The following is a 12,409-nucleotide window of genomic DNA, read 5'->3' as shown; positions in this document are numbered from 1 at the left end:
CTAGTACCCGTTTCCTAACAACTGCATCACTTACTCGATGGTCCTAGGATATACGAGAAATGCTTCGAAGACACCTATGATCGAACACTAGTAGCCTGCGAATATCCTCTACTCTTACCGGTCATGTTTCACTGCCATGAAGTAGGACGGAAAGAACTGCTGCGGAGTAAACCCGTCGTATAGTTGGTAGACGGATATCTCGCCTACGCTATAAATGACGCAAGTTGGCGGAATCTAGACGAGCCTTCTGTATCTGCGCTGAGATTTCGTCACACACCAAACCATAATGGGTGATGAGACTCCCAAGATAAGTGAAGCGGTCAACACGCCCAACTACTCCACTGTCTATCATTAGTCCTGGTGTCGATGCAACCCAATCCCGAAGTAACATTTTGGACTTCGAGGGGGGAAATCGCATCCCAATCATGCCTGCACTGTTGCTTTATGCTGAATAGTTTTTAGTAAATTTAATCACGGGAATGTTTAAGAAAGTCTGACAAAATGTGATTACACATGTACTCCACATATAGTGACATAAATTTTATTGTCCATTATCATGGGAACTTGTTGAACTTTTATGGTTGCGAAAAGGGTTAAGTTTCACGTGTGTTCGTAAACCTCATCTATGTGTATGAGATAATGTTATGATGAATGATTTTCCGAGATCTGAGGCTGATACACAACATACCACGCGCCAACCTTCCAGATGACTACTTGAACAAAAAAGTCTATTGGGCTGCCAAATAACATGAATAAATACTCATCTATGTATGTACATTTCTACGCGTTACGTAATCAATTTATTAATCAACGATATGCGTTCAACCTTTCAAGATCATCTCTGATTTCCATCAGGTGACCTCATTTAACAACTTTTGACTGGTTCACTATATCAGACAGCCTAATAGTAGTTACGTTTTCAGGACCATTAAAGAAATGAGCGTGTTTTATCTGTTTGATATGTTGACAATACTTGCCCAGTTGCATAGGCTTTAGCAATAGAAATCCTAAACCGATCTACAAGGTTTTAAAAAGCAATTCTACTCATAAACGCCCAGTTGTAAAGAGAATTGAACAGTGGTTGTTGTTTAAATTCCTTATCAGATTTGGTAATTAAATGTTAGACAACTACTAAAATTGCTAATCATGTTTCAATCTCAGTGAATTAGCAAAGCATCTCGACAAAAAGTCTACTTGATGATAGTTACGTATAAATAAAGAAACAAATACTAAATTCATGTAGTAAAGAAATGGAATTACGAAAAAGAGGGGACATGATGTATGATCTAACCCATTTTGGTATGGTTTATATCGATAGCCAAGGTAGAGGAGTTTTACAAACTTTTGAATACAAAGGTTACGTTGATAATTGTGAATTTTGATTGTTTTAGCGATATACTAATGATAAACCCATTAAGTATATGTTGTTTTTTATGGGATGCGGTAGTGAGTCCGAAAGACTCAAAGTCAATCAAGTGGGCGAAAATAGGGCTTTTAGTTGTCCTTTACTCAACCACTTCAGATGGCGTCCTGTGGTCAGATAATTAACTTGCTGAGTTCCACCCTTAATACAACTGGGTGCACTAGGTTTAATCGAAAATTATTGTTCTGTACTCGATAACCATGTTGATGTGTGCTTAGTAGTAATTTTATCCACTCATCACTGCGCTATATATTATCTATATTTTGTTATATGGCTCTTTGTGTCTCATTTTCTGCTTCCTTTTTACTGATAAGATATGCGTAATCCTACGAAGTGTGTGGTAGTGAAACATATAGTGTATATTTATTTGGTATTGCGAGTTATTTCATCAGTGTATAACGAGAAAACTATTCACCAATGATTTATATACAATTTCTGTAGGTTGATCGTGTAATTAATTCTCTGCGGTCTTATTTTACAGCAAACATGAATAAATGCATAAAACTTGGGTTAAACCGAGAAATATAGGAGTGTTTTTGAAAACCACCTGGTCACTATTCTAGTAACTTTCAACTTGTTTCAACATACTGTCTTAAAGTCTGATATATATCGGTCGTTGCTCAGTCAGGATAATTATGTTTCAAGTGGATAATCGTCCAGTAATGGCATTGCAAGACGTAGGAGACCTCAGTGTTGCAACAACAGATAACTTGTCCCAATTATTGTACTGTAATTTATCACAAGATGATCCAGTCCGGAGAATCACACTTTTTTTATATCCTCCTAACAACAATACGTCTACAAGCCGAGCTCTTATCTGCCAACATGGATGTAGTAACTTATTAGCAGTCAGATCCGACAAAGCTAAAAGTGTTATTACCGGATCCGCATTAGTAACAATATATGAAATTGAGTGTGTAATATTTGGAGTGTTTCAATTCAGCGCTATCATAAACATACTATATTTGAGCTAACCGTACGCTCAGCACCCTGTTTCGAGATAGTTTTGAAGAATTCCAAACATTTATAGCCAATTCCCCCTTTTGTTACGAAAAAAATCACGGTTATAGCTTCCATTAATTTATGCTATTTAGAAACCACGTATTTTTGACCCGTCATGAGTTATTGATACAAATCTATTTAGTAACTTTGGATGTCTCAACTGTTTCCACAGCTGAATTTACTTCACTCTGTATTACGTCGTTATTGTGTCGACGCTGGCTGAGATTCTTTGCACAGTTGACATGTCATAGCATGAGTACTCGTACGTCGAAGTCGCCAAACGCGAATTCTGTGGAATTCAAGTCATCTGTATACTTATGCAAGAAATCGAGCCACCACTTTGGAACCAAGTTTCTCGACGGTAACAATTTTGAACACGTGATAGTGATCAGGATATGCTTTTCTCTGGCTAGTGATTAGCACTGTTCCACATACCATATTTTATTGGAACACTTACAAAGATAATGTTCAGTTCCTCCGCTGTAAGATACACATGACAACCTGTGACTTGTCACACAAACGCCATCAACGACAAACCACAGGAAAGAACTAACAGTACTGTTCCAAACGTTGGTTGAGAACTGGCTAAAAAGTACTTACCAACTTACAGGTAACAAATCCATGTCTAGAATAACCCTCTTGTCAAATTATTACTGGTTCAGTATAGCCTTGTGTTTGTAACGATTGATAGGCAATATCAATGGCCTAATGCTTTTACGCGCTAGCTCCATATAGTATACGAATGATTGGTTAATAAGAACCAATGTGGTAGAACTAATAGGCGTTTTATTAAACATGTTGCAAAAGAAAAACATTGAGAATAGAATATAACAGATATAATTAAAGCATTCAATTAAAAAAGGCTAGCAACCGTATTAAAAAGATCGCTAACCATTGACCAAGGAAAAAAGACAACAAATGTAAAGTACACAAAGTTAGTTGAAACAGATAACTTGAATGGTACAAAAGAGTTTTCTTAATAGATATTTTACTTTCGTAAAGAAAACAATCCTAAGTATGAGTATTTATCCTGGTAGTAGAATAACTACAATAATTCAAATGATGGATAAAATACAATGAAACCATGTACCCTGACAGGGAAAAACAAAGATTATAGTCCATAAGGAGTAAACATGTTTGAATATTTACTCTATGAGGTGACCATTGCACTTGAGGTGATGCCAGAAGAAGCTTGACGAGAAGACAAACTTGTCCCGGAGATAGCAGCTCCACCTTGTCCTGGAGAATTCGTGAGCACACCTTTTCTCTTTAGTAAAGCAGGATGAATGCATGGTAGAACTCCACCGTGGCTAATATGTACGTGCTTTAACAATTCGTTTAACTCGGCATCATTTCGAACTCCTAACATTATATGTCTTGGCGTAATAGTTTTCCTGAAATGATAGATGTATTATTAAATGAATAAGTTTTTCAAGAATTTCACAAATCATATCATTTAAATCTGTTGTCAAAAACTCAGAAATATTGTGATTCCACCCCATGTAAATGTTCTACGAACAGTAAATTAACATCTCGCAATTTTATAAAAGAAACATACAGTTCGACAATTTTGTAATTGACTAATTGCTATCTAAAAGAATTAGTTTTACATTATATATAAAGAGATTCATGCTAGTCCCCAGGACTTAAACATAATAGTGTTTATTTATATCATATTATGCACCTGACATGTCGGTTTGCTTTGATACGGTCACTAGTATCAGTCTCAAGTAGTAAACGGACCCTAAAAGTAAAGGATACGGAAGTAGGAGTAACAAAATTAGGAAAGTAAAACCAATAATACGCGTAGCATTATCACTCGTCTTTGTTCAAACCGTTTTCCATGAAACCAGAGGCACTTTATTGTCCATAAAGAGCGAACACGCAAGTCCATGAAGTTTAACCAATGTTAGAAAAACCAAGTTGTAAACGGTAGTGTTATATTCACCAATAGATACAACAGCATGTTCTTGTTTCAGTCATTCGCATTTGTATACACTGTTTTAGGTAATATAATACAAATCCTTTTTTGTGGAAGCTAACTTAGTATTTGATGATTACCAAACAGAGATACAGTATTTTTGCTTCTCAAAGTATGGCTTAAAGTAGTATTTAAGAGTACACAAGTTTGGTCGCATTTATTTTTATCATGGTTATACTGGCTGTGAGTAGAATATGAGTGAGTGACCTATACTACTACCTGGTAAAAAGAATAAGACGTGTGGAGACCGTTAAACTCGGTATATTATACACAATAACCTTCTTCCATAATGGACGAAGTTAACTGGTGTGCAAGTACGTTAGTAGCTAGAGGTGGACAAACCAAAACGTGGTGCCCGTCCAAAGAGTTATTGACTACTGGTATGTATGGACTACCTGCTTGGAGTCTGTGCGAGAACCATAATCAGTAGCTGAGGCGTTGAGTGACACGGCTAGGTCTGCGCTAATTTTCAACTCATGCAAACGCAGTATGACGACTAACGCTAATGCATATTCACGCTAGGTTTTATGCTGATTACGATGGGCTGAAATTTATGTAATATCCTCGAAATTTATCTAACACCTATTCAGCACAAGAAACTTAATATTAAGGTTGTGGACAAATAAAATGCAAACCGACCGGTAGTCAGATCAAATTTCAAGTACATCGGTTTATCATGTGCCATCTGTAAACTAAACGGAGAACCCATAATTCTTTTGCCTTTACAGAATGTTATGGATGTGAAAGGCTTTGTTTGCCATATGAAACATGAGGTATGTTAAGTCTTCTAAGTTTATGTCCTTACGCATAACCGATTTCTTCAACTCTTTCTACAACCCAACGGTAAGGGCTACACAAAGAATGTTTTTAATCACTGATTTCTGAAGTTTCGGAAACTCAGTAGGAATTAGAGAATAGATTATTTAGGTAGAATGACAAGCTGGAATTCAATTGTTTTGGGAGTATACATTGCAAGCTATGTACTCATATCAGCTCTTTTTAGGTCAACTGACAATCTTCCCTCCCACTTCATGTAACTCCTCGTTCATAATTATATGCCGAAGTGACTGACACAGGAGCAATTTGCTGAGTTTGTACACATAGGTATTCGGGACTTGAACCAACACAGTGTGCAAGCATTCTTGACAGACGAGATGAGGGTCAACAATATTTTCGTAAACCGCTGATTAGTTCTTTAATCTGCGTCTAAACACATAAATATCTACATCATAAGAATCTGTGACTCATTTCTAAATAGAACTAACTAGTATGAACTCCTTACTTCATTGAAAGTGAGGACAAGTTAGTGCTAAAATACTTTAAAATTCTAGTTATTAATAACACTAATGAGACCAAGACGGAAAATAATGAAAACCCTCACCTTTTGTTCGCTTTTGCAGCATTCCCTGACAATTCATTTACTTCAGCCACTAAGTATTCAATAACAGCAGACATGTACACTGATGCAGCGATGGACGTTCGACGAGCATACCGACCTTTTTTCATATAACGGTGAACTCTGCTAACAGAAATCACTAAGCCAGCTCTATTGGATTTTGTGTGTTTCTTGCCACCAGCTGCCTTTCTTGCCTTACCTCTTCCTGACATAATTTCCAATCCGGGTTGACCTCAAAAAACAGAGACCTAGAGCGCGGTGTACCTAAAAGGTCAATGACTTAAACAAAGTACGGATTTAGATTTTCGAAGGTCTTCGAATTTCGTAGTTTCAGAACAGAAGGCAGAGAGCTTCTGTTAGCTACTTTCAGGTAACCTTCTGCACATGCACATTATTTTATTGGGTCAGTCAACTGAAGTGGCAGGCAGCACCATGTTGATTGCTCAGTAGAAAATGTTACATTCTACGAGTATTTTGTCATTTCTTAGCCTTTTACTTCGTATTCCTTATACTAGGAGTTTTATTTATCCTGATCGAACAAAGTGACGAAATATCAGCCCCAAAATCTCTTCGTACTATCCCATATATCGAAACTAAATCACTTCTAAATATTCCATGAACTAAGTTTCAGTTTCAGCTTGTGAAGGATAGGAGGCCAGGTTGTCTGTTTCAGTTCTGACAATAATGATCTCTCAGTTGACCCAACTTCCTTTTGAAAGAGTCGATAAACGGAGCTTCATTCACGTTTTGAGGTTATGAATTCCATTCGTTGATGATTATCACACGCGCGCTATTTAAAAGGACAGTGGTATTGTTTCACGTTGAGCTTAATTCACTGTTTTGATCGTAAATTACGTATCAAAACTACCGTTTACACTTTAATTGAATTTATTTCAGTTAACGTGACATTGTATTTGTGTGTTTTGATCCTGCTTTTGTGTATTTACTGCATCAAAGCATTCTTGGTCGACTGCGGCTTGTTTATTTGATAAGGTTGTGATTTATCTTACATATCTACCTTGCCTATCATTTTGCTTTATTCTTAGATGGTCGGCTCTGTACACAAGTGTGGACAGCCATATTGCTTATTCCCCGTGGAAGAAGGGATGCAATGTGACGAATGTAAGAAGTGGTTTCATAAAATGTGCACCCGCTTAAGCCCTGCTGCCTATAAAAGGTGCTCGAAACCAAATTCTCATTGGCTCTGTATGTTTTGTTGCTCAAGCAAGACATTACTCATTCAGGAAGCCATCAGCCTTCTAGCGTTAGCTAAAAAGGTCGACGTAGGCCGTGCAGGCAACATGGATACTGATAATGAAGATTGTATCAGTGTCGTAAATGCTGCCATGGCAGGTACCAGACACCCAATTTCGCAACATGAAGCAAAAATTTGTACTCCGGTACAACCAATGAAAGCCATGCCATTAAGTATTGAGGGACCAGTCGCTTTAGCAGCGACTGAGGACCCGGCTAGAACCACTATCGTCCAGAATAGTCCCAATCTGGATGCTGAGAATAGTGGTAAATGGATTACGCGGAAACGCAAAAGAGACGGAAAAATACCCAAAGAAAGCGCGCGTATAGTCGATAAGTCATCGTTGGACTCACGTCCTGAGCATCAGGCAACTCCGCTCAAGTCCAAATGTAAGAAAATATTTAATACTGTTGTGGATGGAAATAGTCTAACTTCACCAAATGTTCTTGGGAGTAACTCGCTCGACCCACATGACACTGTTATAAAGAAAGTTAACAGTAAGAAGCCGGTAGCTAACCGGCAGGATCTGACATCACGGTCAAAGGCCGTGAACACGACTTTTAAGGAAGTTAAACAGGTGCCTAGTGTAATCATCTGGAACTTGGCAGAATCGAAAGACACCGATCCCTCTAAGAGACATGCCCAAGACCTGCAGTTAGTGGGATCTCTCATCAGAAATATACTGCCAGAGGAGGTCCCAGGGGTACATATCTCGAAAGTCATCAGACTTGGTAAGTATGTTGGAGGCGAAACCCAACAGAGAAGGATCCTTAAATTAGTACTCGGAAATTTTGAGGAAAGGGACGTATTACTAAATAACGCACGCAAAACTCGTGACTCAAACATTCGTATTCGACCTGACTGGCCACTTGAGGATCGGATCAAGTGGAAGAATGCCCTAACAGAGTTAAAAACTCGAAGGCTAAACGGTGAAGCGAACCTTACGATTAAGGGTTTTCGGGTAGTCAGGTCTTGGAAGCCAATGCTTCCGAGACCTGTGTGGGTAGAACGCATGTCTCCAAAAACACCCTAAATGTGTGTTATACGAATGCTCGTAGTCTTCGGAATAAGATGTCTGAACTAAGTTTGATGGTAGACGACTTGAATCCGGATATAATTGTTATCACCGAAACTTGGCTCACTGTAGATATAGACTGTTCTCCAGTCATTTCAGGCTACATCTGTGTCAGAAGTGATAGAGTTAGAAGTCGCAAGGGAGGAGGCATAATATTATATATTAGGGACCACTTCCACATTAACTCGATCATATCGGAGGCGCATGTAAGTGGTACGTGTGAGGTAGTATGTTGTACAATTAGGTCTAGAAACGGGTTAGTGACGATAGGAGGAATATATCGTAGTCCGTGTTGTCTCGCTGACGACTTTATCCTAAGACACGTCTGTTCTTGGAGTAAAGCAGAATGTCTCATCGTTGGAGACTTCAATGCACCCCATATAAACTGGATAGAGCTCACAGCTCCAGGTGGGGGTTTCGGTAGCGTCCTTCTGTCATCAATTATTCAATGTGCACTTGTACAATGTATCGTTAAGCCGACGCATATAGACTTGGAACATAATCCGTCACTGATAGACCTTGTCCTCACACACCACTGTGAAGATATCGTCGACATTCAACACCTTCCCCCACTGGTGAATAGTGACCATGTCGTACTTTCCTTTAATTTCCGGATACATGGTATAAAATTTGCATCTGCTCCACCCCGTCCTAATATATGGAGAGCTAATATTCCGGCAATAAGGGACTATGCTATCTCAATTGACTGGTCGGTCGATGCTGATGGATCGATTGATGGTGCATGGAATAGGTTCAAGTCTACGTTCGAATCCGTAACTCAACCGTTTATCCCATGGTCAGCACGTAAGCTATCATATTGCCCCCCATGGATTAATAAGGAAACCCGGAAGCTGTTGAAGCGTAGGAAACACTTCTGGGACTTATTCTTGTCAACAGGTCAGGCATCATTTAAGTGCGAATATAAAAAAATCCGGAATATATGTAAAAAGACCATAGCTAAATCCCGCACGGCTTACGAACGATAGTTGGCATACGATAGCCGTACCTGTCCGAAGCGACTGTTTTCGTATGTTAAAAGGCGGACGAAACGTAGTGATGGTATTCCCTCATTACTGTTAAGCGAAAATTCAGCTTTATTGGCTGAATCTGATCTAGCGAAAGCGGAGACATTTGCTAACTATTTCAGTGAAGTCTACTCTACGTGTAGTGTTACAACTACTTGTCCCGTTGACAATGAGATACCAGCCATAGGACCTTTGCACGTGACAGAGGATATTGTTCTTCCTTTGATAACTAACCTAAAACCTTGTAAGATACCGGGCCCCGATGGGTTACACCCACATTTGCTGTCGTCGCTTGCGGACATTATCTCAAGACCGCTCACGATGCTCTTCAACATGTCCCTTTCACAGGCTCAACTACCTAGAGACTGGAAAGACGCCATAGTTAGTCCTATATTTAAGGATGGTCAGAGACGGATCGTATCTAACTACCGGCCTGTTAGCCTGACCAGTATAGTAGTTAAGTTACTTGAAAAATTAATTCGGGCTAAGCTACTGAGCCACATAGATTCGTACAATCTGTTAACTCCCGAGCAACATGGGTTTCGTAACAAGCATTCATGCTTGACTAACTTACTCATTGCGAGAGAGGATTGGACAGCTGCCCTAGACAACGGCCAGTCTGTCGACGTGATATTCATAGATTTTAGCAAAGCGTTTGATAAGGTTTTACACTTAGGTCTTATGCAAAAGCTCTCGAGCTTTGGTATAACAGGTGCTATACAGGAATGGATAGGAAGCTTCTTATGTGACCGCAGACAGAGAGTGAGGGTCAATGGAACTCTATCCGAATGGAAACCGGTCAAAAGTGGTGTACCCCAAGGCACCATCTTAGGCCCTTTACTTTTCCTTCTGTATATTAATGAACTACCTTTATTACTTAAGTCGTCGACGTTATTGTTTGCGGATGATGTTAAAATCTGGAGAACAGTAAAAAATGAGACTGATCGTTGTTATCTGCAAGCAGATTTAGACGAATTAGTTAGGTGGGCTCATGATTGGGGCCTGGAAGTTAATTCCAGGAAGAGCGTGTTCATGCACATCGGGCACGATATTAGTTACCATTATACCATTAATGGTACATCTCTGCCACGCGTTCATGAGCACAAAGACTTAGGAGTAATTATAAGTCACGACTTAAAAACTACTACGCACTGCAATGCGGTTGCTTCCAAAGGCTATCGTGCGCTATGGTCGCAGAGCAGAGCATTTAAATGCTTTGACGAGGATATGTTTCGAATCTTATATCCCACCTATGTAAGGCCACACTTAGAATACTGTATCCAAGCAGCTAGCCCTTGTCTGATAAAGGATACTAAATCGCTTGAGCGTGTAGGGACAAAATTAGTAAAGGGTCTTTCTAAACTCCCTTACGATGAGCGTTTAAAACGTCCAAATCTTTTCCCCTTATCTTATCGTAGGACGCGAGGTGACCTTATACTGGTATTTCGTATCTTTAATTATGATCTGGGTGTTAATATGTCTTATCTTTTAGCACTAATAATCTCCGGGGTCATAGCAAGAAGGTTCTGAAACCGCGATCTAATAAACTAAAGGTGGGGTCCCGTTTTTCTCATCGAGTGGTCAATGACTGGAACGCTTTACCAGAACAAGTGGTATCAGCACCATCAGTGAACATTTTCAAAAAGAAGCTGGACCTTCACTGGAAGGAAATCTGTCAGGATTAACACAGGTTCATCAACCTACTATCCTTATTACTGAAGACTGAAGACTGATGAGAAAGTCGATAGTCAGCTGACAAGTAATTTGATCTTGACTTATGAACTTTCTAAGCGTCCTCGTAAATTCTTTTTCTGGAAGACAAGAAAAGTGACAGCATATTAGATGCAAATTTATCACTAAGTAATTTAAAATCTGTGATCAAATTGCCTCTTGTTCTTCTATATGACAATGATAATAGGATTGGTTTAGTTACTCGAGCATCATACAGGAGGTTTGTTATCCCGTGAATCAGCCTAGTCGAGGTTTTTTGAAGCTTGTTCAGCAGCTTACTGTCTTTTTTTGGAGCAGAGGTTAGTCGCTTACATGTGGCATTCGAGTTTAGGACGAACGAATACTGTATACAAAGTCAAAAAATGGTTTTAGCATTGACATGGCTAAAGGTCTAAAGATGCCACAATGATTCGGAGTTTGATAACGTCTTAACCAGTAGCGCCTTTTATAATCAAATGATGTCAACCTGGTCAAATCAGAAGTGAGAAAGGAAGAGGTTCGAAGATATATTTGACAGTCCATCGATATATTGATAAGTGATTAATGTAAGCTGGCTAGCGGTTGTGGATGTAAAGCACGGCCTAATCCCTGGTGATCTGATGCGGCTGCGTGACCGAGTGCCTTCAGCTAGGTGGATCTGGTAAAACTAATGAGATCAGCGTCAAATGTCATAGGCTTACAGAGCTATTGATTTTGAGGATTTATTTAACGCTACAGACCCTACGTATTTACCATAGGGTTTTAAAGCCATTGGCAGCTATTGCATGGCAGTATGCAGCGGTCTTTAAGCCTTAGTTAACGATGGCTCCTTAATCATTGTGTGCTGGGGCAACAGGTAGCCCAACGTTACTTACCGTGTATGCATTTGTACTTGAATGACCAATGCACATCACAATGCACTTGAAAGCATTTATCGGCAAATGACAAATTTTGGACCAGTCAGATAACTACTCCAGGTCATTTTTAAGCTACAAACAAAAGTCATCTTTATTTTTTATCGCTCTCCGTTTCTTGATATCGTCAGCATATGACAAAACCGATGATAAAAATAGACCAGGATAGCCATTTACATACAGAAAGAACAACATTGGCCCCGAAACTGCTCCGTGAGGTACTCCACTAAGCACAGCTTCCCAGTAGACAACTTTGAGTTCACCCGTACTGTTTTTGGAGCCCAACTAGGAAGTCTTCTGTCCACATTAATAAATTGTCCCCAACTCCAGTATTACTTAACTTACATAACAGTCGGCTGTGAGGATCCTTGTCAAAGGCGTTGTTGAAGTCGGAGTAGGCTACGTCTATGGGTAACTTTGATGTTTACGAGTGCACCAAATTTCAAGGGCTACCAATAACTCAGTGAGACAGGAATATCCTGTTCTAAGGCCGTGTTCTTTTTCAGAAAGAATCTGACTTTCATCAAGGTACTTGAACAACTCCTTCTGGAAAATCTCTTCTGCGATTTTAACAACTGCGCTAGTTAGGCTTACGGGTCGATAGTTCTCGGGTTTATGTTTCGTACCT

The 12,409-nt window shown here is 39.4% G+C and overlaps 1 protein-coding gene across 1 annotated transcript; it reads right to left on the bottom strand.

Moving 5' to 3' along the window:
* Window positions 1-3,192: 3,192 nt before the first annotated feature.
* Smp_031720 (putative histone H2A) lies at window positions 3,193-6,079 on the bottom strand. Its single transcript, XM_018798789.1, has 2 exons — window positions 5,788-6,079; window positions 3,193-3,819 (listed from the first exon to the last, which is right to left on the bottom strand). Exons 1-2 carry the CDS (start codon window positions 6,012-6,014, stop codon window positions 3,576-3,578), a joined length of 471 nt encoding a protein of 156 aa, XP_018653696.1. The 5' UTR covers window positions 6,015-6,079; the 3' UTR covers window positions 3,193-3,575.
* Window positions 6,080-12,409: the final 6,330 nt, after the last annotated feature.

Source organism: Schistosoma mansoni, chromosome 7 (assembly GCF_000237925.1).
Source record: "Schistosoma mansoni strain Puerto Rico chromosome 7, complete genome".
Lineage (NCBI taxonomy): Eukaryota > Metazoa > Platyhelminthes > Trematoda > Strigeidida > Schistosomatidae > Schistosoma > Schistosoma mansoni.
This window is presented reverse-complemented; position numbering and strand designations above follow the sequence as displayed.

Bases quoted from the DNA above. Each gene is read 5' to 3' on its own strand.
- Smp_031720 (XM_018798789.1), bottom strand. From the start codon at position 6,014: ATGTCAGGAAGAGGTAAGGCAAGAAAGGCAGCTGGTGGCAAGAAACAC. The intron at 3,820-5,787 runs GTGAGGGTTTTC...CTATCATTTCAG, and splicing joins GCTGCAAAAGCGAACAAAAG to GAAAACTATTACGCCAAGAC.